The 26,724-nt window shown below is 42.8% G+C and overlaps 1 protein-coding gene across 6 annotated transcripts in view; it reads left to right on the forward strand.

Annotated features, from left to right (window-relative positions):
* The window catches only part of MAD1L1 (mitotic arrest deficient 1 like 1), a 438,339-nt gene that overhangs the window by 271,327 nt on the left and 140,288 nt on the right, over positions 1-26,724 (forward strand). For all 6 annotated transcript variants that reach the window (XM_072120358.1, XM_072120362.1, XM_072120360.1 and 3 more), the window contains one exon: positions 1,414-1,624. In XM_072120358.1, the coding sequence (XP_071976459.1) occupies positions 1,414-1,624 (211 nt within the window). The remainder of the gene's footprint in view (positions 1-1,413; positions 1,625-26,724) is intronic.

Below are 26,724 nucleotides of genomic sequence, written 5' to 3' on the forward strand. Positions count from 1 at the left end.
TATAAGGCTAGCAATTTCTACAGGCTTAAGTAGAGCAGGATAATGAGCAGACCCCGGATGACCAACGTTCAGAAGCTTCTGTGTATTTACTGTAAGACCTAACGTGACTATCTGGATTTCCTCGAATATGGCTGACCTCTCGTCTCCACGCTTTCATGGAGATGACCTGACTTGATCTATATTATGCTGCTGTTCCTTGGAAAGCTTAGCAAGTTGCATTTCAATGAGGTTATATACGACTTCACCTCTTGCAGTAGTTCACCTCCGAACACAGCGTCGTAGTTAACACAACCCAAAGATCTACCAATAGATAAAAAGTTGAAATATTTTGCCGGTCTTTTGACTTTTTATTTGCTGGTCTTTTATGTATAATCATATTTCCACACATCATGAATGTCATAGTTAATAATCCGGTTGGTTTATACGTTAACACATTTAGATTTCGATTTCGAGATTTAACAGAGGTCTTGATATGATCGGCGTAGGTCAGGCTGTCCAGATCTTCATCATTCTTGATTGGTAGAGGTTCTAGTAAAGCTCTCTCCTACATCCCCTGCCTTCATTCTTCTCACTTGTTGTAATTTAATAACCTCCTTCAAAGTTCCTTAATTTGTTTAAGCCCCATTCACTTTAAAGGGAACCTGTAATCAGAAATATGCCCTCTATATTTGTTTCATGGCCCAGCTCGGTGGCATCACCCAGAAAATCAACTTTGAAGTGAGATGTAAATTGGTTCTATAAAGTCAGGGAGGTGAAGCGTTTAACATGGAGGTGTTCAGTGGCCAGGAGAGCTTGACTTCAACCTATGTGATCGACATCATGTGCCAGACTTCAGGAGTTCTGGTCAATGATGTCCTTAAATGAAGGACCATCAATTACAGTGAAGAGGTGGTTCTAAGGCAGGGAAAGTTTGACTTCATTGTTAAACTCTCCACCTCCTTGACTTCATAAAACCAATTTACATTCCACTTCAAAGTTGATTCCCTGGATGAAGCCACCAAACCAGGCCATGAAAGAAATATGATGTAGAAGCTGCTCAGCTGCTGGTAGTGGTTTATTAGGCCGATTTCTGATGACAGGTTCTCTTTAACAGAAACTACAGAACGAGAAGCAGTCCACAGCCAAGGGTGTTGCGCTTTTTAAGGCGTGAATCAGTTTACGTTGCAATTTCTTTTCAGTTTTTTCATTTGATATGCAGAGGGAAGGGAGATGAGTCACAGCAGCTAGGTCTCCATCCACCAGTACAGACTGGAGAGGGGAAAATATACATTCAGAAAAATTATTAGTCCTCGTTATAGTCACTGGAATAACAATTTCCATAAAGGTTGTTGAAGTTTGTGTGTGTGTTTTAAGACTATTCTGAGTACTGTATTGAGTTGGAAGCATGATAGGAAATTTGTATTTTGTTTTCAGGGTTCCTACGATCCAAGCAAGGTAAAAGTGATTCATTTCAGTATGAATCCGGCTAGTAGAGCGCAGCAGCAGCGCAAGGAGGAAGTCCAGAACCTCCAGGAAGAGTGCAATAAACTGAGGGAACTTGTTCGCATTTTGGAGGGGGGCACCCCAGTTCCTGACAAACTTGAAGCAGCAGGGAGTATCCAGACACCTATCCAGGAAGTTACTGGTAAGTTTATGCACTAAGTTATTGATTATTTAAAACCCTTAAATTTTGTTTATATTCAATCAGGTTTACATTCATGACTGGTCCATCTGACTACAGAATGTTGCTGTGTAGTCAGGCAGCATGATGCTGGTTCTATTCTGATGACAATGTTCAAATTCTTACAAAGTTTGCACAGATTTTAAAACAAATGTGACCCCTATGAACATTATGTCTCCATTTTAAAATACTGTAACCCCAAATTGTGTCTTGTGATATGTTTTATTAGCGTTCATGTTATGCTTTTATTCTTTTTACAGCCTCTATTCCTCCAAAAGTCACTTTAGTTGCTCCACTCTTTGTCCTAAGATACAGTCAAGGAGGCGGGGCAGTTGAATGATGCCGTCAAGATTCTCCCTAGCTCCTCCCTGCCGCTCAGACTGTTACCTAAGCCTTCCACTAGGTGGTGACGTCACTTGCCTCCTTATCCGAGATTTTGTTTATGAAGGAGGCAGAAATGATAGACAGGTGTACTAGCTAATAACTCCCCCTGCACTGTGCGTGCACAGGATCTCGGGAGAGGAGAAGAGTAGTCACCACATAGGGGCAGGTTTAGGAGTCTATGGGAGAAGCGTAACTGCATGATTGAGCTCCCACGCCACCTTTACTAGAGATTGTACCAACTAAATTGGATTTTGGAAGAATGGTAGTGAAAGCATCATTAGAGCGCTGGTAAAGTAGTTCCACAAGATACTGTTTGGGGTTTTCCCTGGTGACTGCTTCCCTTTAATTAAAGTTTGCAAGCATGAACACGTACCCTAACCCTCTTAGAAAGAGTTCACCTTGTTTATGTCTACTACCTGGACTACCACCATTCTAGTGTCAATCCAGAAACCTAAATCTTGACTTCCTATAAGGGCATTTAGAAAATGTGATGTGTGCAAATGTCCCCTCACTAAATGGGCCACGACTGCCACCGAGATCAAGAACCCCATGGGTTTCCCTTCCTGGCATTCCAACAGTAGTCAATGGAAGCTTCTGGATGTATAAACAGATGGATTGTTTGTGAAGTTTGGCTCCAATCAATAGTAGGGTCTGGGTCATGTACACGTCCCATTACATGTATTACGTTCTAGAAGCTTCCACTCTTTGTGCTCTAGTGTTCCCACTCTCTACCATTGGCATGCTGTACCACTCATAGTCACGTACTGATTCAATAAGGCCTAGGAGTACCCGGAACTGAGAGAACTCCTTCCCAAGGATCAGCACCTCCGATGGTAAGTGGACGAGCCTTTCCCTGGGGTGGCCGCTTTTCTTGATCCCATGCTCTCCACATTAGCTGTCACTGAATAGTCTTCTGTGCCGCACTGGTCTCTGCAGTCTCCTGAGTACAACGAGAGTCGCATTAACTTATGGAGACTTGGCACCGGCTGCAGGATTATGCTAATTCCCACACTGCTTTATTACAGGTCACTATTGTTAATTTAGCCGAAGAGAATAATGTCAGTCATTTTAGGACTCGGGTCACTAGGGTAATGGTGTTTGTTTGCTTTTTATTATATAGACTGTTGGCAGTGAGACGTTGCATAAATAACCATAAATAAGTGATACTAGTGGACACTTCAGTCCAAACTCCTTAAAGGGGCTGTACCAAGTATGATTGTTATCCACAATAAGATAAGAGTAAGGTGTAATGGTAATCCGTGCTTGGACCTCTACCAACCACAAGAAAAGGGGGCTCCCAATTTCACTAATTGATGGAGTAGGGTTCATACTATGGGAGTGTTGTAAATTGTTGAGCATAAATTGTCTCCAGCACTCATGGTCTATAAGAGGACCAAGCATCAAAGCACCACAATCAGATTGTTAGCCAAACTGAAAAAAAATTGTTACAACCACTTTATTCTTGAGAGTTTGACTACTGTAGAAACACTTTTTTTGAGAAGTAGACATTGTGTACCATAGCTATTCTGAGGAACATCCTAGGATTATAAAGTGTGTACACTAAATTTAAGAAGTTGGATATGTGCCCTTCCTTATCTTTTCTTGACCATACAAGTCCAGCAGAATGACCAGCTTTTCCCAACAACATGAGTTTGCAGTACTGTCACAAAGTGATATGCTCCCTGTGTGGTTGTGGCCACCCAGAGGTTGTATAATGAATTGCACACAGGGATTTGATTACATATTGGTGTGCTAAAATTATTTTTTGGAAAATAAAACTTTAGCAAATTGAGAAAGGTCTCCTCAGTATGGGAGTTATTTGATGATAATGACACAGAATGTTTTTAAGAATTGTCTCTAAATGCCACACAGTGTATCGTTATCTCTGCATATGACAGTATAATGTTCACATCTGAATAATAATTTACAAATTCCAATTACAGTTACTAATACTAATCAGACAGGTTCCTGTCACACTGTTAAAATTAAAATGGGTTTCCCATCAAAGAAAATTCTCAAAATTGCAATCCCCTAGTGATGTTAAGTAGATTATTTTTAACCCTTTACTTCCCAATTTACTCAGATTTATTGCTGTTTTAGCTCCTATCACTCCTTAGGCTGCTCAGTGCAAAATTCCAGGGTGTGAACGGGGACTCTCTAAGCAGACACATTATGATCCATCTAGTTCTGTGAGCTGACAGTGTGGTTAGATTATCAGGGTATGGGTTTATATACACTTTTTCATTCATCTTTTAAACATTGTACTAGTATCTGACACAGAGAGAGGTGAGACAGATCAGAGATAAGGAGATCCATTAGATGCCTATTACACACAATGACAGAGTCAGCTCTCCAACATCTCTGCTATTGCACAACACACTAGATCTGCAGTGCCTTCCTAGATAAACAACTTATCCGTGAGTAGCTTGTAGTTGTCCGCGTGCTACTGCTGCTTCAGGAACTCAGATTCTGTGTCTCGGTGTGCAGCAGTGAGTGAGCTCCGTGCTGACTGCAAGTTACAGGGTCGTGTCTAGGGGCACCTGAAATTGTGCAAAGCAGGACAGAGAATAGAGACAGGTTGGAGTTTTATCTGTGAAATCCTGTATTTTTGTTAATAACAGTGAATTAGAGAATGTGTTATTTTGTTCTCCTGAGCACATGTAAGAAACCCCTTAAGAAGTTTGCAGCTCAGTCTCCCTGACTGTATACTTATGTTATTTAGAGTATAGCCAGAAATAATCATCACAGTTAACCCTGAGCTGGCAGAACTGGTGCAGTCTCTGCAGTTATGTGATGCTGCGCTGAGGAACAGTCAATCCGACAGTAAAACAGATACAGAACAAGAGGGGAAAAAAGTAGATTCCAAAAAATTAAGGCAGAGTTGTTATTAAAGTTGGGTTTCTGGTGGATTTCTGCTTTTAGACGTGTAGCAGATTTGTTGAACAGACACATACAGAGGCCTTAAGAAGTTTCCCTCCATATCCCTGGAAATGCTCTGTAAGAACCGTGGTCTTTTTATAGAAAGCAGGTACATAAACTTTACGTTCTGCACAGATCAAATACTTCAGTGAACAAATAAACTAATTTATTATTGATGCTTATGTTCTGGCTGCGTTATATGTATAATAATCCATCATGTCACCGTCACGAGCTGGCGTAACATCTGTATCCTCCAAGTAACAGCATCACAAATGTAATTACTAGACGTTTACTCCGAGGCACCTGCTGATAGGTTTATAAATGGATACCTGTTGTAATATGGACTCTGTGAGGGTGGTCCTGGGTAGATCTAATATACAGTTTCCACACTTTTCCTCAAGAACTTCGGAAACTACTTCAATATCTGGACAGATATAATCTGCCGTGCAGGATAAAGAGCTCTGTTATCTTCTATCGGTTTCAGAATAGTGATGGTCTGTGTTTCCAGATGGAAGCTCATGGACTTGAGTGGTCTGTGTATCCACCTCATTGAAAATTTATGGCACCGATGGAGATTGCCGAGTAACTAACCCATATCTGAATCGGCATGATGGATATAAATGGAGCACAACCGCACAGTTAAAATTTAGGACAGGGAACCCCATATATATGATCAGTAGAGTTTTCATCAGTGGGTCAATGTTGAGTCACGATCTTTGGACAACCACTTGAGGCAGAACTTGTTTATGTTCCTAGACGTATGTTGTTGGTGTCCGAAGAGTATCTTCAATAGCTGACCTAGACGTGTGCCCTTCCCCTCATTTCCTCCTTCTAATCCTCTAGTTACCAGTTCTGATTTTGGCTCAGTGGTTGACCCTCTACCACTGACCACCCTTGCCTCTAGCGTCGTGACACAAGGTGACCCTCAGGCTGCACAATGTAGGACGCTATTACTAGTTACTTTGGAGTTTGCCAAAATCCTGCCACTTGTGCCATTTGCTATTACCAATACTTAATCTGTGCCATTACTTGTAACCAAAACTTGTAGCCCACATTTGAGGTGTTCAAATACACAAAGCTGAGCCATGACTTGCAACAGTGCAAGAGCTTCACTGTTCATGTACCTTCTGTTCACCCTACTGATTTACAGACAGTCCTTGACTAGACCCCCAACTTACACGACCCCTTCTGCCCACTGTGACCTCTGGTGAAGTCTCTGGATGTTATTTTAGCCCCAGCTTTATACATCACTCTTGTTCTGCTGACTGCACTAAATTGTGAAAATCTAATTGTTAAAGGGACAAACAAATAAAAACTTCTGTGCAAACCTAAAGAATCTATCCTGAACGTAACCGGGCAGGGCAGTGCAGACTCTAAATATTGAAATGATCCCATTGCCATGCCTGACACGCGCCTCATTTGCCTCTTTTAATAACCACAGACCTGGCCATGTATGTGTATGTATATATATATTTAATGAGCCAGAACTTATTTCCATTTCTCTGAAAACTCCCCGTCTATCCCGGTTTGTGTGACGTCAGCCGAGGGATTAGAGCACAGACTTGCTGCGTGTGCAACAAAGGATGAGAGGCGAAAAAAAGAGCGAGACAGTATTTTCGGCCTCTGAGCTTGTGTGCTGTCAGCACGCCTCCATTCATCATAGCCACATGAAGTCTACAGCCGCACACGGGTAAAGGTTATTAATTTTTTTTTTTTTCTAAGCAAATAGCCTCTTCTGCTATTAAATAGTGCTCGATTATCAGAATCTGTGATCACTCGCTACGCCATTGTATTATTTACATTTTGCGGATTCTTTGCCAACAATTGGCATGGAAGCCTCGTCATGAAGGAAAACCTTCAGTGACCTATGAGATAGACGGCACAGAGCTGGGTTTACAGGTTGGCAGAATTGTAGGTGTCGCCAAAGGCCAGTGATCTACTCCCCTTGCCCTTTTGAAAGCACATGCATGCTCAGAAGTGCTGTGTACATAGAGAATGGTTTGGTGGAATAGCTTTTGACCCACTCAAGAATTGTCCAGGGTTTAAAAAACATGGCTCCTAACTTTTATTTTTGGTAGTAAGTGGGCATGTTTTTCAAACCCGGACAACCCTTTTAAGACTGTCTTGCAACTACCCCAGAAACCATATAATATAATACCACATACATACAATCCAAAATACATAGATATTATACAACTCCTGCATAATACTGCTATATGTCATTTCAGAGAAGAAGTAAAAACCGAGGAGGTGAAAAGTGTGCGGTCACAACCGGGCCCAAGAGGTTTAGGGGGCCCGTAAGGTGTCACTTTTCCATATGAGAAAACTAATACTATAAACATACATTATTGTCGTGGGCCTGGCACTGGGACCCATCGGCTTCAAGTGACTCTACTGGTGAATTACTTCAACTAGCATTAGCTAAAAGTAGTACACAGTAAAGCACCAAGGTATGAATTATTATGCAGTGGAACCCCGAGGCCCCTGCATTTCTTTGAAATTATTACATTTGCAGATAAAATTTAAGGAGCTAGAAATGAAAACGATTCTGTTGACAACTGTTGATCTCCTTTGTAAAATCCAGAACTGCACTCTACGCTCCTCATGTACGGACACTGCTATAAGCCAAGGCGTGGTTATTCTCCTCAGAGACTAAACTAATCTAGTTCCATAATACTGTACATCATCCCGGCCATGTTCAGGTGTTATCAGTTCTCTCTATTTAACAGACCCCTCTTGTTCACCTTGCAAATCTACTCCTAGACTTTAAAGTGAAATGTCATTTGTAGCTGATGACAGGTTCCAATAGCCTATGCTATGCTGATTTTAAAAATGCATTTGTCATCATTCTGAATAATTGCAGTGTTTTAGAAAGCTTTTTTTTCACATTACCCAGCTCCCGGACAGCATGTGCTGAATCCCGGTGGGGTTTCATTCACTGCTCATTGCACAATACAGGAAGTGTGGAGAGGGGAGGAAGCTTCTTGGATGGATACTTGTGGAGAAGACTGACAAAAACCGCTAGTTCCATAGTTGCGCCCCCTTCCCAGTGACTCATGACATGAGTCGCTTCTGGCAGCGAGCCAGGTAATATGAAATAAAGTTTAATTAAGTACTAAAATCATACAGAATGCTGACAAAGGCATTTTCTCGCCTTTTAGAGAAAAGTGACTTGTACTTAAAGGAAATGTATCATAAAAATCCATCATGATAAACCAGGGGCAGTTACTCGGAGATCCAGGAACGGAGACTGTGGTCATCTTCTTATATCTGTTACATAAAAGAGAATTGGTCATGGAATGTCTCCTTGAAGTGGGATGTACTTTTAGCCCTTTATTTTATCGTAAATTCATTCTTCTATGTTGTTACATAAGGCATCTATAGGTTCTGTACACACAGTTCTGTATCTCTAGGACTTATACATGCAGCATGTTGTCTTCAGTACCTAATATGTGCAGAGACAATGTTCTGAGTGTTTACTTGGAGAACTTGTCTGAAGTACTTCTCTAATGGACCAGGGGAGGGATTGTTCTGCTCCAGGCACAATACTTAATAGTCTGTTATTTAATAGTCTGTTACATCTTCACTTTGTGGAGAACTTCTTCTCCTCTCTCATGCGCTGCCTGGAGTGAGAGACTTTTTTTTGTAATGCATTATCTAGTCTGGTTTTCCTCTTTACAATATTCTCTAGTCACATAGACGTTCCAGAACTTAAGAATTACCTCAGCGGAACTTTCTGAGGCTAAAAATCAATCTCCCTGGCCCTAATGCAGATCTGTGATGGGGTCTCGCCTACCATATACTACCGTACTTACAATACTGGTGTTTTCCTTAAGTTTCCATCAGTGGCTCAGAAACCAGAAATTAATTTAAAGTCCAATTGGGAGCGAAAGTATTTCATTTCATTTTATAAGAATGGTTGCCTTAAGTGGAGTGTAAGGTAATCTATAGCTGGAAGGAAGATGTGGCCTCTTCACACAGCACCAAGGACTCTAAGAAGACTCACAAGACTGAGCATGCTCCCAAGGTAAGTTTCCCTCTTTTGAGACTTTTAGGCTTCTTTCACATGGTCTTCCTGTCTTAGTAAATTATATACTTTAAGCTAAACTCCTTTATACATGCAAGAAGGACAAACTCTGAGTTGGCAGATTATGTAAATCTATGCCAAGGGGAGGGGCCATGAATCAGATCATGTAAATCTATACAGGGGGGAGTGGTCATGAGTCACAGCAGCTATGCAGAGGGGAGGGACCAAGAGCCACAGCAGCTCAATATCTAATCACCAACTTCCCGATCATGGCTGCAGAGACAGAAACACTGTACTACTGATTTGTTGGAAGGTGATATACAGTGGCGTAACTAGAGTCCACTGGGCCCCGGGACAAAATTCCTAATGGCCCCCCCCCCCCCCCCCCCCAATTATACCTAAAAAAAAACCTCAACACCCTTTCTGCTAACCGATATTTCAGTGATTATTACATATTCTGCCCCCCACAATTAATTATTTAATATTCTCTCCCCCCACAATGAATTATTACATATTCTGCCCCCCACAATGAATTATTAAATATACTCTCCCCCCATAATGAATTATTAAATATTCTACCCCCCCCCCACAATTATTACATATTCTGCCCCCCCACAATTATTACATATTCTGCCCCCCACACAATGAATAATTACATATTCTGCCCCCACACAATGAATAATTACATATTCTGCCCCCCACAATGAATAATTACATATTCTGCCCCCCACAATGAATTATTACATATTCTGCCCCCCACAATGAATTATTACATATTCTGCCCCCCACAATGAATTAAATATACTCTCCCCCCATAATGAATAATTACATATTCTGCCCCCCACAATGAATTAAATATACTCTCCCCCCATAATGAATTATTACATATTCTGCCCCCCACAATGAATTATTAAATATACTCTCCCTCCATAATGAATTATTACATATTCTGCCCTCCCCCACAATGAATTATTAAATATACTCTCCCTCCATAATGAATTATTACATATTCTGCCCTCCCCCACAATTATTACATATTCTCTCCCCTCACAATAAATTATTACATATTCTGCCCCCCACAATGAATTATTAAATACACTCTTCCCCCACAATGAATTATTACATATTCTGCCCACCCCCCACAATGAATTATTACATCCCCCCCCCCACACACACACAATGAATTATTACACATTCTCCCCCCCCCCACAATTAATTATTATATTTCCCCCACAGACACACACAATTAATTAATTATACAATAAGCCCCATTTAAAAAAAAAAACCCTATACTCACCTCTGGCAGCGGGTCCGCGTCTTCTATCCTCTTGCCGCGGGCGGGCAGGAAGGGGTGCGCGGCCGCGTGATGACGTCATCACGCAGCCGCGCATCCCAGTTCATGGAGCGATGTGCGCCGGGGTTGTCTTCCGGCCACATCGCTCCAGTATAGTGCTCGAGCGGCCGCTTACTGCCGCATCGAGCACTATTCAGTGACGGGCAGGAGCTTCCTGTCCGGACGGACGGAGGCTCCTGCCCGACTGCCAGTGGCGTACCGACCGCGGTCGCCATTGAGACAGTCGCCCGGGCCCCCCCGTCCGATGGGCCCGGTCTCAATGGCGACCGCTGCGACCGCGGTCGGTACGCCACTGGTGATATATGCTTAAAAGTAATTGCATATTGTAAAGAAATTACATGAATTTACTGCTTGGTGTGACCCAATCCCGGTGGACCCAGGGAACCCTGCTTTAACGCTTTCTACTACCTCTATCCATTATTCAGTTTTTGGGCACTAATGTGTGTATGTACCAGTATCGCATGCTCAAGCTTAAAACCCATAAAACACCTGTGAAATGCGGCGATTTAGACATTATAGCGGGTAGTGTGGTTGATGTTCTACATATCACAACCCGCCACAGCTAATATAATATAATGAGACCCTATAATGAAAGCCATTCACACCAGGCCATCTCCAAATAAAGTCCATTTGCCGTCTCTCGATTATATACTCGCCTCTGTATCTAAAGGCTGCAGGATTAGAGGATACAGCGAGGGATGAGAACTGCAATATCCATGTAACCAGGAGTCATTGCACTTGTACATCACAACCCTATCATTACCAGGGTTTAATCAGGGCCGGTTAGGATGGCGGCTGTGTTGTGTTTGCCCTCTCGCTTTGCCGGCACGCTCACGTTTAATGGACACCATGCTTCACATTAGAGAAGCTGCGGGTGACGAGTAAGAGATGATAATTCAGCTTTGTGGCGAACAGCTGGCACCTCCGATATGAAAGCCATAACACCTCTTTCATAATCCACCCAGTTCAAATAGCTCAAAATGACATTAAAGGGTCTGATTGAGATGGATTTTGTATTAAAACGCTGCCATTAATATACTACGCTCCGAGGCCGTTCATCTTACGGACACATAATGCTGTTTCTCTTGGAGGATCTTGTTAGATACAATAATAATGGAATTATTACTCCACCCGCTAAACATGGTTAAGTGTGACTCCATTAAAAAGAAAAAAAAAAATCAAGGTTACACCGGGCTTTAAATCTATTTGAGCAGAACCACGGGAGGCTTGATAACATCTTGGCTTCTTGCCACCAGTTGCGGTGGTCTCATTTGTTTAATAATAACCTATTAAATTGTGTATGAAATAAGCCCGGCGGACTGGACTGCTCATGGTCACAGTAGAGGTGAGCGTAATAGTCTTGTAATATTCATGGAGGTCAGGAATCATTTATAGGTTTTTGGATCTGGCGTGACAGCTGCTGCTCCGCTCTCTATTAGTCGCCATTTATTATATGATGATGCACTGTAGTTACAGAGGTGTAAATAGAGATGTTCTCCCGTGTGATAAGGGTTATTAGTGTATTCATACTCCCCGTGTTATGGGGAAGGACCCCTGTGCTAGAAGGGGGTGGCTCAAGTGAAGTGGACACGTAAATCGTAATGAACAAAGACTTCTATTAATTTCAAAAGTAGAAGTGCAATGCTCAGTTTAGCCTGCGGAGGCGGTGCTGGATAATGAAACACTTGCTATTACGGTCCCTCATAACTCCATGAAAATTATAAGACCATTGTCCTAACTAGCTGATGTCTTTAAACGTTTTTCTTTCAGGGATCTTGCAAAACGCCAAGGGTAACACCCCCCTCCCATAGGTAACCAAATAAAAAGTGCACTTGCCCAGCCTGGATGTCACTTATTCTATGTCTTGTGTCAGTGACCTGTGACCCCTAGCCCAACCAATAACCAGAACGTGGGTATGAATTTCAGCTTTCCTGTCTTGGCACCCAGGGGTTTTCCCATAATTCCTGGAAAATCCCTTTAAAACATCCCAGTGTTTCGTTGCAGCTGTAGAGGGTTGGGAGGCATCAAGATGGGATCATTAAGGGGAAACCCTTTTATGGAGGACCTGTCACTTTAATATTTTCAGTAAACTATATTAAAGTAAAATACCTGGATTTAGAGCACCAGGCCACAAATTAACCAACCCCAACAATTTGCATCCAAGTTTTTCTCTACTGATTCATATGCTGCTTTGATTTCTTTTCTCGAGCCCTTACTGTTCTTTAATGAGCAGTGTGGTTTATTTTGGTACCTAATATGCTAATAAGGCTTTCAGTAGCCAATGTTGGTGCAATGATAATAATAATTCTTTCTTTATATAGCGCACACAGATTGTGCAGTGCTGCACAGAGCTTGTCCCCATGGGGCTCACAAATATATCAACCTACCAGTATGTTTTTGAGTGTGGGAGGAAACTGGAGGACACACGGAGAGAACATACAAACTCTTTGCAGATGTTGGCCTAGATGGATCTTGAACCCAGGTCCCCAGCACTGCAAGGCAGAAGTGCTCACCACTGAGCCACCATCCTGCACATGTCTGCTTCAGTCCAGTTCTATCCACCTGACAATAAAGAACCTGATTTTCATATCTGGTCCCCAATTAACACAGTGGAGCACATTTACTGACATTTAGGGAAGTGCACCAGTTTTCTGTCGGACTAAGCAAAAATTTTTTTTATATTCAAACTGCTCGCACAGGTATTTAAGAAGTGTTGCACACCCCATGTTAAAGGTGCACCAAAAAAAATAGTGGCTCTGTTGGAGCTGTGCAGGTGGCGCCAGATTCATGAGGAAAGTGCACCAGAAATCCTCTATCTGGCGCCCCCTGCACACTACACAGGACACTGCACTGTTCTTAGTAAATGTCCCCATGAGTTACTCGAGAGAAAACATTTGATCTACGTCGACTTAGTAGAATGTCATCTATTGGAGGATGCAAAGTGTTGGGTTTGGTGTAGGCGGAAGATGGTCCTTTAGAAGATCTCTATTTTGTGCCGCTGCCACTTCTTTAAAGTAGTAATAAATCCTTTCTCTTGTTAAAGCTATATGTCCTTAGTCTCTGGCAATTTCATCACTGACTGAAGTATATAGGAGACACACGTTGACCCAGTAACTGGGAGAGATGGAGCGGCATAGTGTGGACATTGCTACTTTATGGGAAATACAAGTATTTGCTAATAATGTCAATTAGGTGATGGACGGTTTGGGCCCCTCCTCTTAATCTTAAAATATTCTGTAAATCCCATCCATTATCTAACCTGACTACAATATCACGTATGATCGGATCTGGACCTGCTGGTTGTTCAGTATCTCCGATGTTCTATGTTTAACTCTTTCAGTCCGCACTGAGAAGACTCCAGTAACATGTATGTTCACATTTCCCAGCCCGCTGGGGCTTGATGTGAATAGACGCGCACTGTCTGCCACACGTAACATGGCCCAGGGATGTTTTCTCTGCCGAGATCACAGAGCAGCAGCAGGAAGACATCCTATAGACTGCGCACATGAATCATCTCCAGCTGCTCTCAGTCTCTGCCTCTCAGGATCCCAGGCCTCGTGCTTAGAGTATCGGAACGGCTCACACGCTCCAGCAATGAGGAATATAGGACCGGGATGTGATTTTACGTCCTCGAAAACGCCCAAGCTGTCATGCCGTTCATTCTTGTGTCTAGGAGTGGACTCTACCGCAATAATTTGCAGGTCTCTGGCACAGGAGACCAATGTTATCCTATGAGGTGCGGTGCGTGCTGCTATGTCATTGTGTGCCACGTTCCCCTTGACATTGGAGAGACCTTTCATGAGGATTTAGGCTCATAAACTGCTTTTCTAGGCTGGTGACCAGATCATCACAATGGGAGACTTGTCATTGTTCCTGCCCATGTGACGACTGATATGACCCAGTGGTGACGATACCACCAACCCAACTGGCGCTGTGATTATGCCCTTAGTATGTAGCGACAAAAAGACGACTTTGAGGACAACCATGACCCGGAGCAAGAAGACACCTATGAGGCCGCCACTTCCACTGCCGTCAATGTATAAAATCTGCCTTTTTACCCAAACTTTGAGGTTCTGCTCAGACGTTCAGACGTCTGAGACCTTCCAGCTGAACTTTAAAACCGAGAGCATTAATCCACATGGCTAAATGCGCTGTGATCTGCAAGTCTCCAGTGTCCCTCAGTACAGCGAGACGTCTTATTAGGAGAGACTCGATGCATAGGCTTTAGGGGAGAAACGAAATTGGAGGCATATGGATCGCGAAACGGAAAAGTTCTCAGAGAGATTCAATTAAATGTGTGCAGGAGACGTCTCGTATAATCAGGAGTGGAGTAACAAGCCCCTCCGGTGTGTGCAATATATGGCGCAGATTGAGGTTACACCGCGGGCGATATTTATGTCATCATTTAGCTGTAGGGTAGCGTCTGCCTGGCATGGAAACAATGGCAAGAGGATTTTGTAAAGCAAGATTAATATGCCCTCCAGCGAGCCGTTAGGGGGAGACGTTGCCCACTAGGAGGCACCAGGCTTTGGCCTGATTGGTCAGACATTAAGTTGATTACCTGCCAGCAGCTATGAGTCTTAATAAGGGAATGGGACTCTGATAAATGATCCTGTACAATCGGAGGTTATTTACTTATTCTGTCCTGGGTGCATTAAGCCTGTATTCATGGCTGATAGAACTTAACCTGTAGAAGCTGCGCAAGCAAAAAGAGCATCACAAAACTACTGGGGTTAGTAATCGAATGCAAGGGACATGTGGAAACATTTGCTACTTTTTAGTTATTTTAAAACACCCTCACCCTGAAACTTTAAGTTTTCAAGCAGCATATTCTAGATTAGGAGGAGCTGAGCAGGTTGTACATAGTGTCCTATCTGCAGGCAGAATGTTATAGAGCAGGAGGAGCCGAGCAGGTTGTACATAGGGTCCTGTATGCAGGCAGCATGATATAGAGCAGGAGGAGCTGAGCAGATTGTACATAGTGTCCTATCTGCAGGCAGCATTTTATAGCACATGAGGAGCTGAGCAGATTGTACATAGTGTCCTATCTGCAGGGAGCATGTTATAGAGCAGGAGGAGCTGAGCAGATTGTACGTAGTGTCCTATCTGCAGGGAGCATGTTATAGAGCAGGAGGAACTGAGCAGGTTGTACATTGTGTCTTATTTGCAGGGAGCATGTTGTAGCACAGGAGGAGCTGAGCAGATTGTACATAGTGTCCTATCTGCAGGCAGCATGTTATAGAGCAGGAGGAACTGAGCAGGTTGTACATTGTGTCTTATTTGCAGGGAGCATGTTGTAGCACAGGAGGAGCTGAGCAGATTGTACATAGTGTCCTATCTGCAGGCAGCATGTTATAGAGCAGGAGGAGCTGAGCAGATTGTACATAGTGTCCTTTATGGAGGCAGCATGTTATAGAGCAGGATTTGTTGAGCAGATGTCTTACATACCCTGTTTCCCCAAAAATAAGACAGTCTCTCTTATATTAATTTGTGCTTTTATAGAGTCGCTAGGTCTTATTTTCAGGGGATATCTTGATTCACAAGAATTCAAATTTATTGTTTAATTTAAAAAAAATACAAAAAAAAAAAAATCAACATTTATAAATATATTGTAGTCATGCCATCACAATCATCAGCAGAACCAGCCGAACCCTGAATTCCATCAAGAATTTCTTGTGAATCTATTTCCATGTACAACAATCTATGGTACCTTTCCCAGTCCCACTATTTTGAGACAGTTGATTTTCAGGCTGAATTTCTTGTGGCTCCATTTGTTAAAGAACCAATGGCCCCAATCTCTCATAAATAGCCCTTTCTTTTAAAGAAAACTTCTTGTCCAGGTAACATCAGTGATTTTATCCCATGAATTCTTCACCCATGTCACTACCTTGTGCAAGGAGGTGCAGCAATGGCGGCCGCTAGGTCTTATTTTCAGGGGAGGTCTTATATTTCTAAGCATGAAAAAAATTGCACTAGGTCTTATTTTTGGGGGGGGGGGTCTTATTTTCAGAGAAACAGGATAGAATCTTTCTGCATGTCTGTACAATACATGATAATAATTCCTTTATTTATATAGCGTACACAAATTACACAGCGCTGCACAGACCTTGCCAAATCAGTCCAGAGATGGAAACAAACAGAAGTTCTACCATTAATTGTAATCAGTTAGGTACACAACTGTATCTTCAGGAAGCATGTTATAGAACAGATGTAGCTATGTGGATTGTACCTAGTGTCCTATCTGCAGGCAGCGTGTTATAGAGCAGGAGGAAGTGAGATTGTACGTAGTGTCCTATCTGCAGGCGGCATGTTATAGAACAGGAAGAATTGAGATTGTACGTAGTGTCCTATATGCTGGCAGCATGTTATAGAGCAGGAGGAAGTAAGATTGTACATAGTGTTGTATAGAGCAGAAGGAGCAAAATTAATTGTACACAGTTCCCTTTCTCCATGCAGCATATTATAGAGCATGATATGCTGATCAGATTGTAAATAGTGTCTTAACTGTAGGCAGCATGTTATAGAGCACAGAGAACTTTTTGTTCAGAAGATCTGGGGTCTCCCAGTTCCATTCAGACAAGAAATAAATAAATATCCTCTGTGTATCTTTTGTTAGGAATATTTTCTTGAAAATAGATTATGTCCTATTTATGGTATTTGGTTTCTTATTTAAATTAATGCAGGATTTTTCCAGACAATTTTTAACAGAGTTTTCCAAGTCCTAATAGGTTATGTGTGTGGACTTGCCTTCCTGTAATAGCGCCACTCTTTGCTGTGGCCTGTGTATGGTATTGCATGAGTCCTGTGATTGGGCTTAAGCTGCAGTTCCTCTCCCTGCCTTAGTAGCAGAGTGGCGCTGTCTGTAGAAGATGATTTCCATGTGTGTTATTTTTATCAGCCATCTTTCCATATACAGAGGTAAATTAAATGTTTTGTGTATTTTTTTTTTTCCTTTCGACTACAGTGGCTTCTTTTTTGTCTACGTTCTCGGATGCTATTGATTTAGATGAAAGGCTTTTATCGATGCGCTGTTGCGTTGTAATTGGAAGACCTCGGTGGTTACCTGGCTCCATAGTCTTCTGCCGCTTGTTTGTGTGTGTGTGTTATCCCTCCCCGTGATGCTCTGTGCTCTCTCATGCCCTCCGGTTCCTCTCGGCTTATGATCCTGACAGTGTCCTTATTTTTAGTGTTTCTCCTCTACCCTGGGATTCGGAGGCTTGTATTGCTGCTAATCCACCCTCGCAGCTTTGGCCGTACACGCTGATTATAGTATGATAGCCCATGGGCAGTGTCCTTAAATGAATAATACATTGCAGCCGTCACTCGGTGATTGACTCCTGGACGTCGGCCATGTTCCAGTTGCCAAAGCTCAACGTCCTTGACCCTGAGCCGTATGTAACGCGCTGTTATTGCTGGTTCGTAAAATCCCGAGTCCTCCTAGTCTGGTGTAATTACCAATAAATAAAAATATTCGCTTTCTCGCCTGGCACTTTATGCACTTCTGCCATTTTTTTTCCTTCTTTACTAGTTTCTCATCTAATTGCGAGTTAATGAGCTGCTGTTTTAGAATGCTTTTAATGTACAGTTAAGTAAACTCATAAAGTTTATGTACGTGTTAACTCCGCCAAAGATGAACTTCTCAACAGCTTTCCATCAGCATCCAGTAAAATGAGGATAAATCATATTCGCCGGCAACAAACTGGAATTTATGCGGCACATAAAGTGGAATCTGCCCCGACGCAGAGCCAAGTTTTTGGAAATTACATTGAATTTTTGCTGTGAAGGGTTTTCCTGTAATATAAGTTCTGTGAACAAGAGGCCAAGCTAAAATCTCCAGGTTGTTGAATACGCGCTTTACATGTTATGACTTCTCCTCGTTGACCTCCGTGGCATTGAGCATGGAAGAGAATCCCACACCCGAAAACCCATCTGAATGTCGTAGCAGAAATTCCTTGACCATTTAATGATCTTCTACTCTGCCAAAAGTGCCTTTTCTTCACCATCCCTCCTCTTAAAAATTGGAATGATAATTTTGCAGATAGTTGTATGCATATAGAACTTGAACTAATGAAAATATCACCTCGTCCTGTAAAAAAAACAAGCCCTCTCAATGCTCTATTGAGGAGGGCACAGATTATGGCTCACTACATCTAACACCACAAAAACTATGTAACCAAAGTGAAATATAATGAAATATATGTTGCTTTTCATTGTAATTTAAGTAACCCACAAAGATTAAAGTTTTCACCTTATTTTTACCACACTGTAAATTCTAGATGGGTTAACATCCCATACAAAAACTGAAGACTAAATTACTTTTTTCTATCCACTTAACTTTATATTTCTAAATAAAAGGCATTAAAAAGTGTTCATGTTGCAAAAACAAAGCCCTCATAATTATTGTATAGAAATTTTTTTTGGATTAAATAATCTTTTCCTTTTAGTTGTAGGTTTAATCTGCTCAGCTCCTCCTGCTCTATAACATGCTTCCTGCAGATAGGACACTATGTACAATCTGCTCAGCTCCTCCTACTCTATAACATGCTGCCTGTAGACAGGACACTATGTACAATCTGCTCAGCTCCTCCTGCTTTATAACATGTTGCCTGCATATAGTACACTATGTACAATCTGCTCAGCTCCTCCTGCTTTATAACATGCTGCCTGCAGATAGGACACTATGTACAATCTGCTCAGCTCCTCCTGCTTTATAACATGCTGCCTGCATATAGGACACTATGTACAATTTGCTCAGCTCCTCCTGCTCTATAACATGCTGCCTGCAGATAGGACACTATGTACACACACTTAGGTACTTATGCTCTATAACATGCTGCCAATAGATGTAAGACATACTTGTGCTTACAAACTCCTTACTAGTGATGCCTCGTACAATTCCAGGACTGGTTACTGAAGAGTGAGTAATCTGGCGGCTCCTCCATCATTACAAAGTAGACAACGCACAGGGCGATAATGTGAAGCGTTCCCCGGCGCTGTATTTACATATCAGCGATTCTGAAGGCACAGCTCAGCAGTACACGAATGAATCATCAGCCCCTTCTCGCCTCCATCTATCAGCCTCTCCGACCCACACAATGAAACCCCTGTCACTGCAAGTTCTGCTGCAAGACTTGCAAATCAAGTGACAACAAAAGCAGGTATCGAGGGACGCGGAGGGGCAGGGGTTGCAGCTGTTTATCTTAACACAAGGGTATTCACCTCTGATCAAGTCATGTTAATGGCGACTTTGAATACATCTTCAACATCCAGCTGCGGCGTAGAGCAACATGGCCCAACAGCATGGAAGAGCGAGGTGCCACCTGCCAACAGGACAGAACGACCGACTCCGCTATCCCCATTCGTTACATATAGTTTACAAACTAATCATGCGAAAAGCTTGTCATTTTGATAAGCATTGAGGAAGGTACAGCGCCTTGCGAAAGTATTTGGCCCCCTTTTCTAGGTTTTGCCACATTTCAGGCTTTATACATAAAGATATAAAATTGTATATTTTTTGGTGAAGAATCAACAAGTAGAACACAAATGTGAAGTGGAAAGAAATTAATTGGATATTTAAAACTTTTGTAAAGAATTGTAAACTGAAAAGCAGGACGTGAAATATTATTCGTCCCCCCACAAGTTACAGTTTGTAGAGCCACTTTTTGCTGCGATTACAGCTACAAGTCGCTTGGGGTATTGGGTCTTCGTCAGTTTTGCACAAATTCTTGACAAATTCTTGCCGATTCTTCCTTGGAGAACAGCTGGAGATCAGTGAGGTTGGATGAAGCGTTTGTGAGCAGCAGTTTTCAGCTCTTTCCACAGATTCTGGATTGGTTTCAGGTCTGGACTGTGACTTGGCCATTCTAACACCTGGATAATGTTTATTTGTAAACCTTCCATTTTAGATTTTGCTTTATGTTTGCGATCATCGTCTTGTTGGATGATAAATCTCCGTCCCAGTCTCCAGTCTTTACCAGGCTCCAACAGGTTTTCTTCCAGGTTCTGTATTTGGCTCCATCTTCCCATCATATTTCACCATCTTGCCTGTCCCTGCTGAAGAAAAAAACAAACCATGATGCTGCCCCCACCATGTGTGACGGTGGGGATGCTGTGTCCAGGGGGATGAGCTGTGTTGCTTATCGGTTGGCATTGTGGACAATAAGTTTGATTTTGGTTTCATCTGACCAGAGCACCTTCTTCCATACGTTTGGTGTCTTCCTGGTGGCTTATGGCAAACTTTAAACATAACCACTTACTACATTTTTCACTTCTTTTCCATATTTTTATTTCAGTTCGAGGCCTAAAACTCCTCCACTTCCCTACTGGTTCCAGAAAGATTTAAGAAGCATTTCCACATTTGAAATTGTACAAGACCTTATTATGAGGTTTTGAGCCCACGACAAGTAACCCACCTGTTATCCAGGAAAGTGACATGATCGCAGTGATGTCCCTTATTCTGGGAGATTCATATTACACCGGAAACGAGCTTTGAGTCGTCCATGCATATGACCTGAGGAGTCATAGAGGAGGAGAATAATCATGTTGCAATGTTCTTTCTTGGCTTTTATGTCCTCTAGGAAAAATACCACCATGTAAAATGGCAGCAAAAAAAAAACAAGCAGAAGCAGGGCAGGAGAAAGGAGCAGGAGAAAACTAAAACACTGCTATGTCCCCATTAAATATCATAAGAAAGAAGTATGACAAATGCTAAAGGATCACTTACAAATAAGGTCTACCAGAAGTAAATATAACACACATAAAAATATATTCTTCCAGTGAAAATACTGTACAGATAAATATATACCAGCAATAAATATATTGCAAACCTATGTATCAGGAGTGAATACCCTCACATCAATATACCAGCAATAAATATACTGCACACTAAGACTGCCATCGGGTAGATATAGACATCACTTATCGTATATACTCGAGTAGAAGCCTACCCGAGTAGAAGCCGAGACCCCTAATTTTACCACCAAAAACTGGGAAAACCTATTGACTCGAGTATAAGCCGAGGGTTTAGTATACAGCCGCCTAGCCCCCTGTAGTATACAACCAGCCAGCCCCTGTAGTATACAGCCTGTCCCAAGTAGTATACAATCTGCCTGCCCCCATGAAGTATACAGCCTGCCCCCATGAAGTATACAGCCTGCCCCCAAGTAGTATACAGCCTGCCCCCAAGTAGTATACAGCCTGCCCCCATGTATTATACAGCCTGCCCCAAGAAGTATACAGCCTGCCCCAAGAAGCATACAGCCTGCCCTCAGTATGCCAAGCAAATAATAAAAAAAAAAAACTTAATACTCATCCTCCGACGATACTCACCTTTGATGCTTAGTGGCGGCTCCCGATCCTCTGCGGCGGCCCCGCTTCTCTTTTCTTTCTTCACTTGCCGGCAGTCGCGTCCATGCAATCTGCCGGTAGGAGCACACTGCGATGCGGTGTTGTCGCCGCTGATGACGTCATCGGCTGCGACACCGCTGCATCATATTGTGCGCCCGCCAGCAGATCGCATAGACGCGACTGCCGTCAAGTGAAGATAGAAGAGAGAAGCGGGGCCGCCGCAGAGGATCGGGAGCCACCGCTGGGGACTGGGAGCCCGCGCCGAGGTTCCGAGTGCCGGAGGGGGAGTATTAATTTTTTTATTATTATTATTATTGACTCGTGTATAAGCAGAGGTGAGGTTTTTCAGCAAATACACGAGTATATATGGTAATGCTCAAATTAGGTTGTGTCTCTGTCCTTCTCCCTCTGCTTGCGTTGTCTGTCCGGTTCTTCTTCCTAGAGGATCCCTCACGAGTGAGAGTCCCCCTCTATCATGTACAGAATGTAATCACAACTTCGCATGGCCTTGACTTATCACTGCAATATTTGCCACCCTCATGATTTCAGCCTCTGGAGCACATCTCCACACTGTGTCCCTAAAAGCATCACAGTTAGTGTAATTTTCTCTTGATAACCCCCCATCCTTCCTTGGTCAGATAGCACAGTGACCCCTCTGCCTTCGCACAGTCCTTCCCCTGCCTATTCCCCAGCATTTTTAGCTATAAAATGAATAAATGCTCACCTTTTGCAGCCTTCTCCTATTCAGCCCCTCGCATCATCTCACATAGGACGCCAGCAGTACTCACAGTTTTTCTAACCGGGAGCTGGCCGGATCAGTCATTTCCCGTCTAGTGTCTCCGCTCCGCACAACGCTCTCAATCTTTCTTTCTGGTTTTGTTATAATAACTTACTAACTCTCCTACCAGGAACATTCAATCTATTTTCCCCACTCATAAACCAGGCCTTTATAGGATGGAGTCTGCTCGCCGGCTTTCAAATACAATCACTCTTCCACTCTGAATCTTCTTGAAGCCAGCCGACCTGTTGTAGAAATGATATTTTCTCACAGTGTGATGTGTCTGGAAAACAAAACAAGTAAGGTTCTTCTTTTATGACAAGTAGCTTGGATTTTTCCCTTAAAAGGAATGTTTAAAGAGATTTTTACCATGGCGTACTGCAACCAGTGATAGGGAATATTGCTAGAGAGATGTGTAATTATTTTTTAATGTGTGTTAGTTAGCAGCAGGACTGTGAAATATATTTTCTAGGATTGTAGCTGTGCTATAGGGGAGTGTCCTCACACTTTAGTTCACTTGGCTCTCTGCCTTGAGCTGCTGGACTGCCCCTCTATTCTGTATAAGTTGTATTAGAATACTCATCGAGTACTACAGCAGTTGCTCAGAGGGAAGGGAAATTTAAAGGAAACCTAGCATCAGGAAAATACCTATAAGGTAGATCCTATGATAGGTTCCTGCTAATATTCTAACCCCTAAACTATCTTTCCCTACTCCTTTAACACTTCCTAACTTTATCTTAACTTAACATTCAAATGTTTGTCAGAGGCTACTACAGTGGGAGTAGCCTCTCGGGGCTGTGGGAGCAAAGGCTACCCCACACCTCAGTAGCCTCTGCTGTTTCACCTCCTATCGTGTTGACACACTCTTGATATACAGCTTGTGCGCAGTAGCCCCTTCAGTGCCAACAGCATTGAGCTTGGGCATATAGGCACAGGCACAGGCACTGAAGAGGCTACCGCTCATGTGCAGAGTTTAAGGGAGCCAATGTCGTGCGCTCAAGCTGTATATCTTATAAATGAGTGCACCAATGCAGAAGGAGGTGGAACAGCAGAGGTTACTGGGGCGTGGAGTAGTCTTTGCACCCACTAAAGTAGAGGCTACTCCATGTGCCGGTAGCCTTCTTCAAAAAATATGTATATTAGAAAGATAAAGTTTAGATAAGGTTAGGGAAAGGTGGCCTAGGGCTTAGAATGTTAGAAGGAACCAATCAGATCTACCTTAAAGGGGTTTACCCACAAGTTAGGCCCTATTCATAGGATGGGGCCTAGCTTACTTATCAGTGGGGCTCTCAGTGATGAGACCCCCACAGGTCACAAGAACAGGGTATTCTTGGACTTGATATTTAGGACTTGTATTTTGGGACTCACTAACTGCAGAGTCTTGGTTGACTTCTGCCAGCTCCTCGTCTGAGGTGGGTAACTGAATGCTGGTTGTTCCTTGATAACTCTGTACCTGCACTCATCCAACCCAGTCTCACTCCTCTCTGACTTCCCTCATCCTAGCCATCCACCCTCTCTTCCCTTTTGTCCGATGTACCCCTATCGGACCCCTTGTCACTCCCTGAGATGAGCGGAGCAGCCAGTCGCACCTGTTGGGCTGCCCTATTCTTCTCTATGGAGGAGATTGCCAAGCACAGTAGTCGGCAATCTCAGTCCGCTGCATTGAGATGAATGGGGAAGCCCGGCCATGTGTGACTGGCTGCTCGGCTCATCTCGTGAAGCGACCGTCATCCAGTGTTCCTGGACCGGTCCACATTCCCACCATATGCGGAGCATGGAACCTGTAGCTTCCCCAGCAAGTGTCTGTTTTTAAGGGAACATTTTGTGTAGGCTAACTGGCGTTCTGTAACACTGGGTTAGAAGCTTATAGTTTAAAAAAATTGACCTCTCCCATTTTGTGGCTTAGTTATGCAGGGTGTCTGCCATCTCTCCCCCTCATTAAGGGTATATGCACAGGAACTTGTGGGGGAATGTATATCTGGCCGGCTGGATATGCCTCCCCCATAGGTTGCTATGGAGCCAGTGCTCGGTAAGCATACTGTGCCCTGGCCGCAAAAAAGATAGAGCACGCTCTATCTTCTGATGTAAAAATGACCGCATTATTTTTTATGGAGAGAGGAAGGGTGAGCGGCGCTCACCTTTCCTCCTCTCCAGAGCGCCCAATGTGTTCCCGTCCACCCATGGCCAGGTGGACATATGTTCGTCTGAATGCAGCCGAACATCAAAAAGACCAAGGAAATTGTGTGAGTAGGCTCAGAGGTATAAAGGCACATTGTTTCAAATGTGGTTGGGCTTAATTGAGGTATAGGACTTTGTGAGGTGACATAGTCTCTCACCTGGAAACACACCAGCTATCGGGATTGTCCCTAAAATAGTCATCACCTCTGTCATTGGGCGCATAGTAGAGTCCATCGCTCGCTCTTGGCAGTGAGGCACTCGACAATGGATTTGTCAGTGCGAGGTTAGGTAGGTCAGGGTTTCCAAGTAGTGGGATGAGTGGTCCAGGAACCTTGATCAAGCCACAAGATCACACAAACTTGAGCCAAGATTTAAGCCACATCGCTAGTAATGAAAGTAGGTCAGCATCTTGATGTGCTCTTAATGGTGACCACCAGACCGCCCGAGGGCATTGTCATGATTATGTTCCAACTCCATCACAATGGTGAAAGATGTCAAGAACAAAGGAAGAGATTGAGACTCTATGATAGGAGCAGAAGTTGTGTAGACCCGCACCACCTTCAGTCTTGGAAAACCCCTTAAATAGGTAGATTTCAGATGGTAGGTTCCTTTTCATGTGTTAAATTCAAGCTTCTATCCTGGAATATAGCATTTTTTTTACAGTCCTGCTGCTACTAATAATGCACAAATGTATGATTACAAAGCTCTCTAGGGCCAATATCTAGTACTGGGCTCGATCAATATAACTGACCAATTCCTTTTGAAGAATTGTTTTTCATTTTAACCAATCCCTCTCTTTATAAACTTCTTTTTTTTCCTCTTTAGCAGGGGCTTGTTTTTAGCAGGACCAGTCATATTTTTAAATGGCGGCAGTTCAAGGGTTACATGTAAAATATTGTTGAACTTTAAATAAAACAACATTTAAAAAATACACTTTTATGCATGAAAATATTAAATTCTGCAATTATTTTAGAACTGTGCGAAGATTTAAAGAAAGTATTGACTTTTTTGCACACCCTACGCCCGCCCCCCGCCCCCAAGGTTGAATATATCAGAATTTAGTGTTCTCCTACTGGTAAAAAATTATGTTTTTCTTTACTTTTCGTGCATCCAAAGCAAAGTCTTTGGTTTTGCTCAGGTAAACAAAAGCTATTGAAAAAGTAAAAAAAAATATGTAATATGAAAAAAAAAAATGAACCCCTGACCTGTGGCTCGGAGAGAAGGCTGCACCGAGGTTCATCACGGCTCCGAGAAATGAGACTGACTTTTCCCATGGAGTATTCCCGTCTGTCCGCATCAGTGTTTCTCTCTTTTTCAATCATAGTGAACATGTTTACCATCACCGGTCCGGCTGCCGCGTCTATATAAATAAATGCTGGCGCTGAGGATTGGAATTCATCAGAGTGATGCATTTGTGATAATGTCTCTCACCGCCGTTAGTGTAGCTTTAGGAAGAGAGCGGGAATAAGGTTGTCCACAGCTTGAGGTGGTAGAGTTCGCTGGATGCATCGTTACCTTTTACGGGTATTGATTGCAAAAAATCACCACCCTCTGGTGTCTACCGAATATCGGGGCCGTCTCTATGCATTTTGAGAATCCGCCAAATCAATTGTGTCTTCAACCTTTTGCTTGTTTTCCACAGTAAATAATTCCAGTACTATCCCTGAATTTATTGTTGTAGTTAAAATTTCACAAAATCTGTAAATGGAGTCTGGTGCGAATGCTTTTTCATTTCCTATCATATGTTTGTCTGTGTTTAAGGGACTCTACCAGAGCTGCACACAGTGGGTAGTTGGTTATTTTACCTGAAGAGAGACCTAATGTTATTAGTAGCTACAGGAAAGTTACCAATAAAAAAAATATTGATTGATATATTTGTGTAATGTGGATGGACATCAAGATGTCTCTGCATTCAGTATGATTGACCTTCCCTTTACTGTTCTCTGAGTGACCACCGTAAAATGCAACACCAAGGCTGATAGCGTTGATACGATGGTCTGTGGATCGTACAATAGTGTGAGGACACTCTTCAACTCTGGAGTATAAATCCATATTTCACAGTACTGCTTCTTTACTGT

This window comes from Engystomops pustulosus, chromosome 8, assembly GCF_040894005.1.
Source record: "Engystomops pustulosus chromosome 8, aEngPut4.maternal, whole genome shotgun sequence".
Lineage (NCBI taxonomy): Eukaryota > Metazoa > Chordata > Amphibia > Anura > Leptodactylidae > Engystomops > Engystomops pustulosus.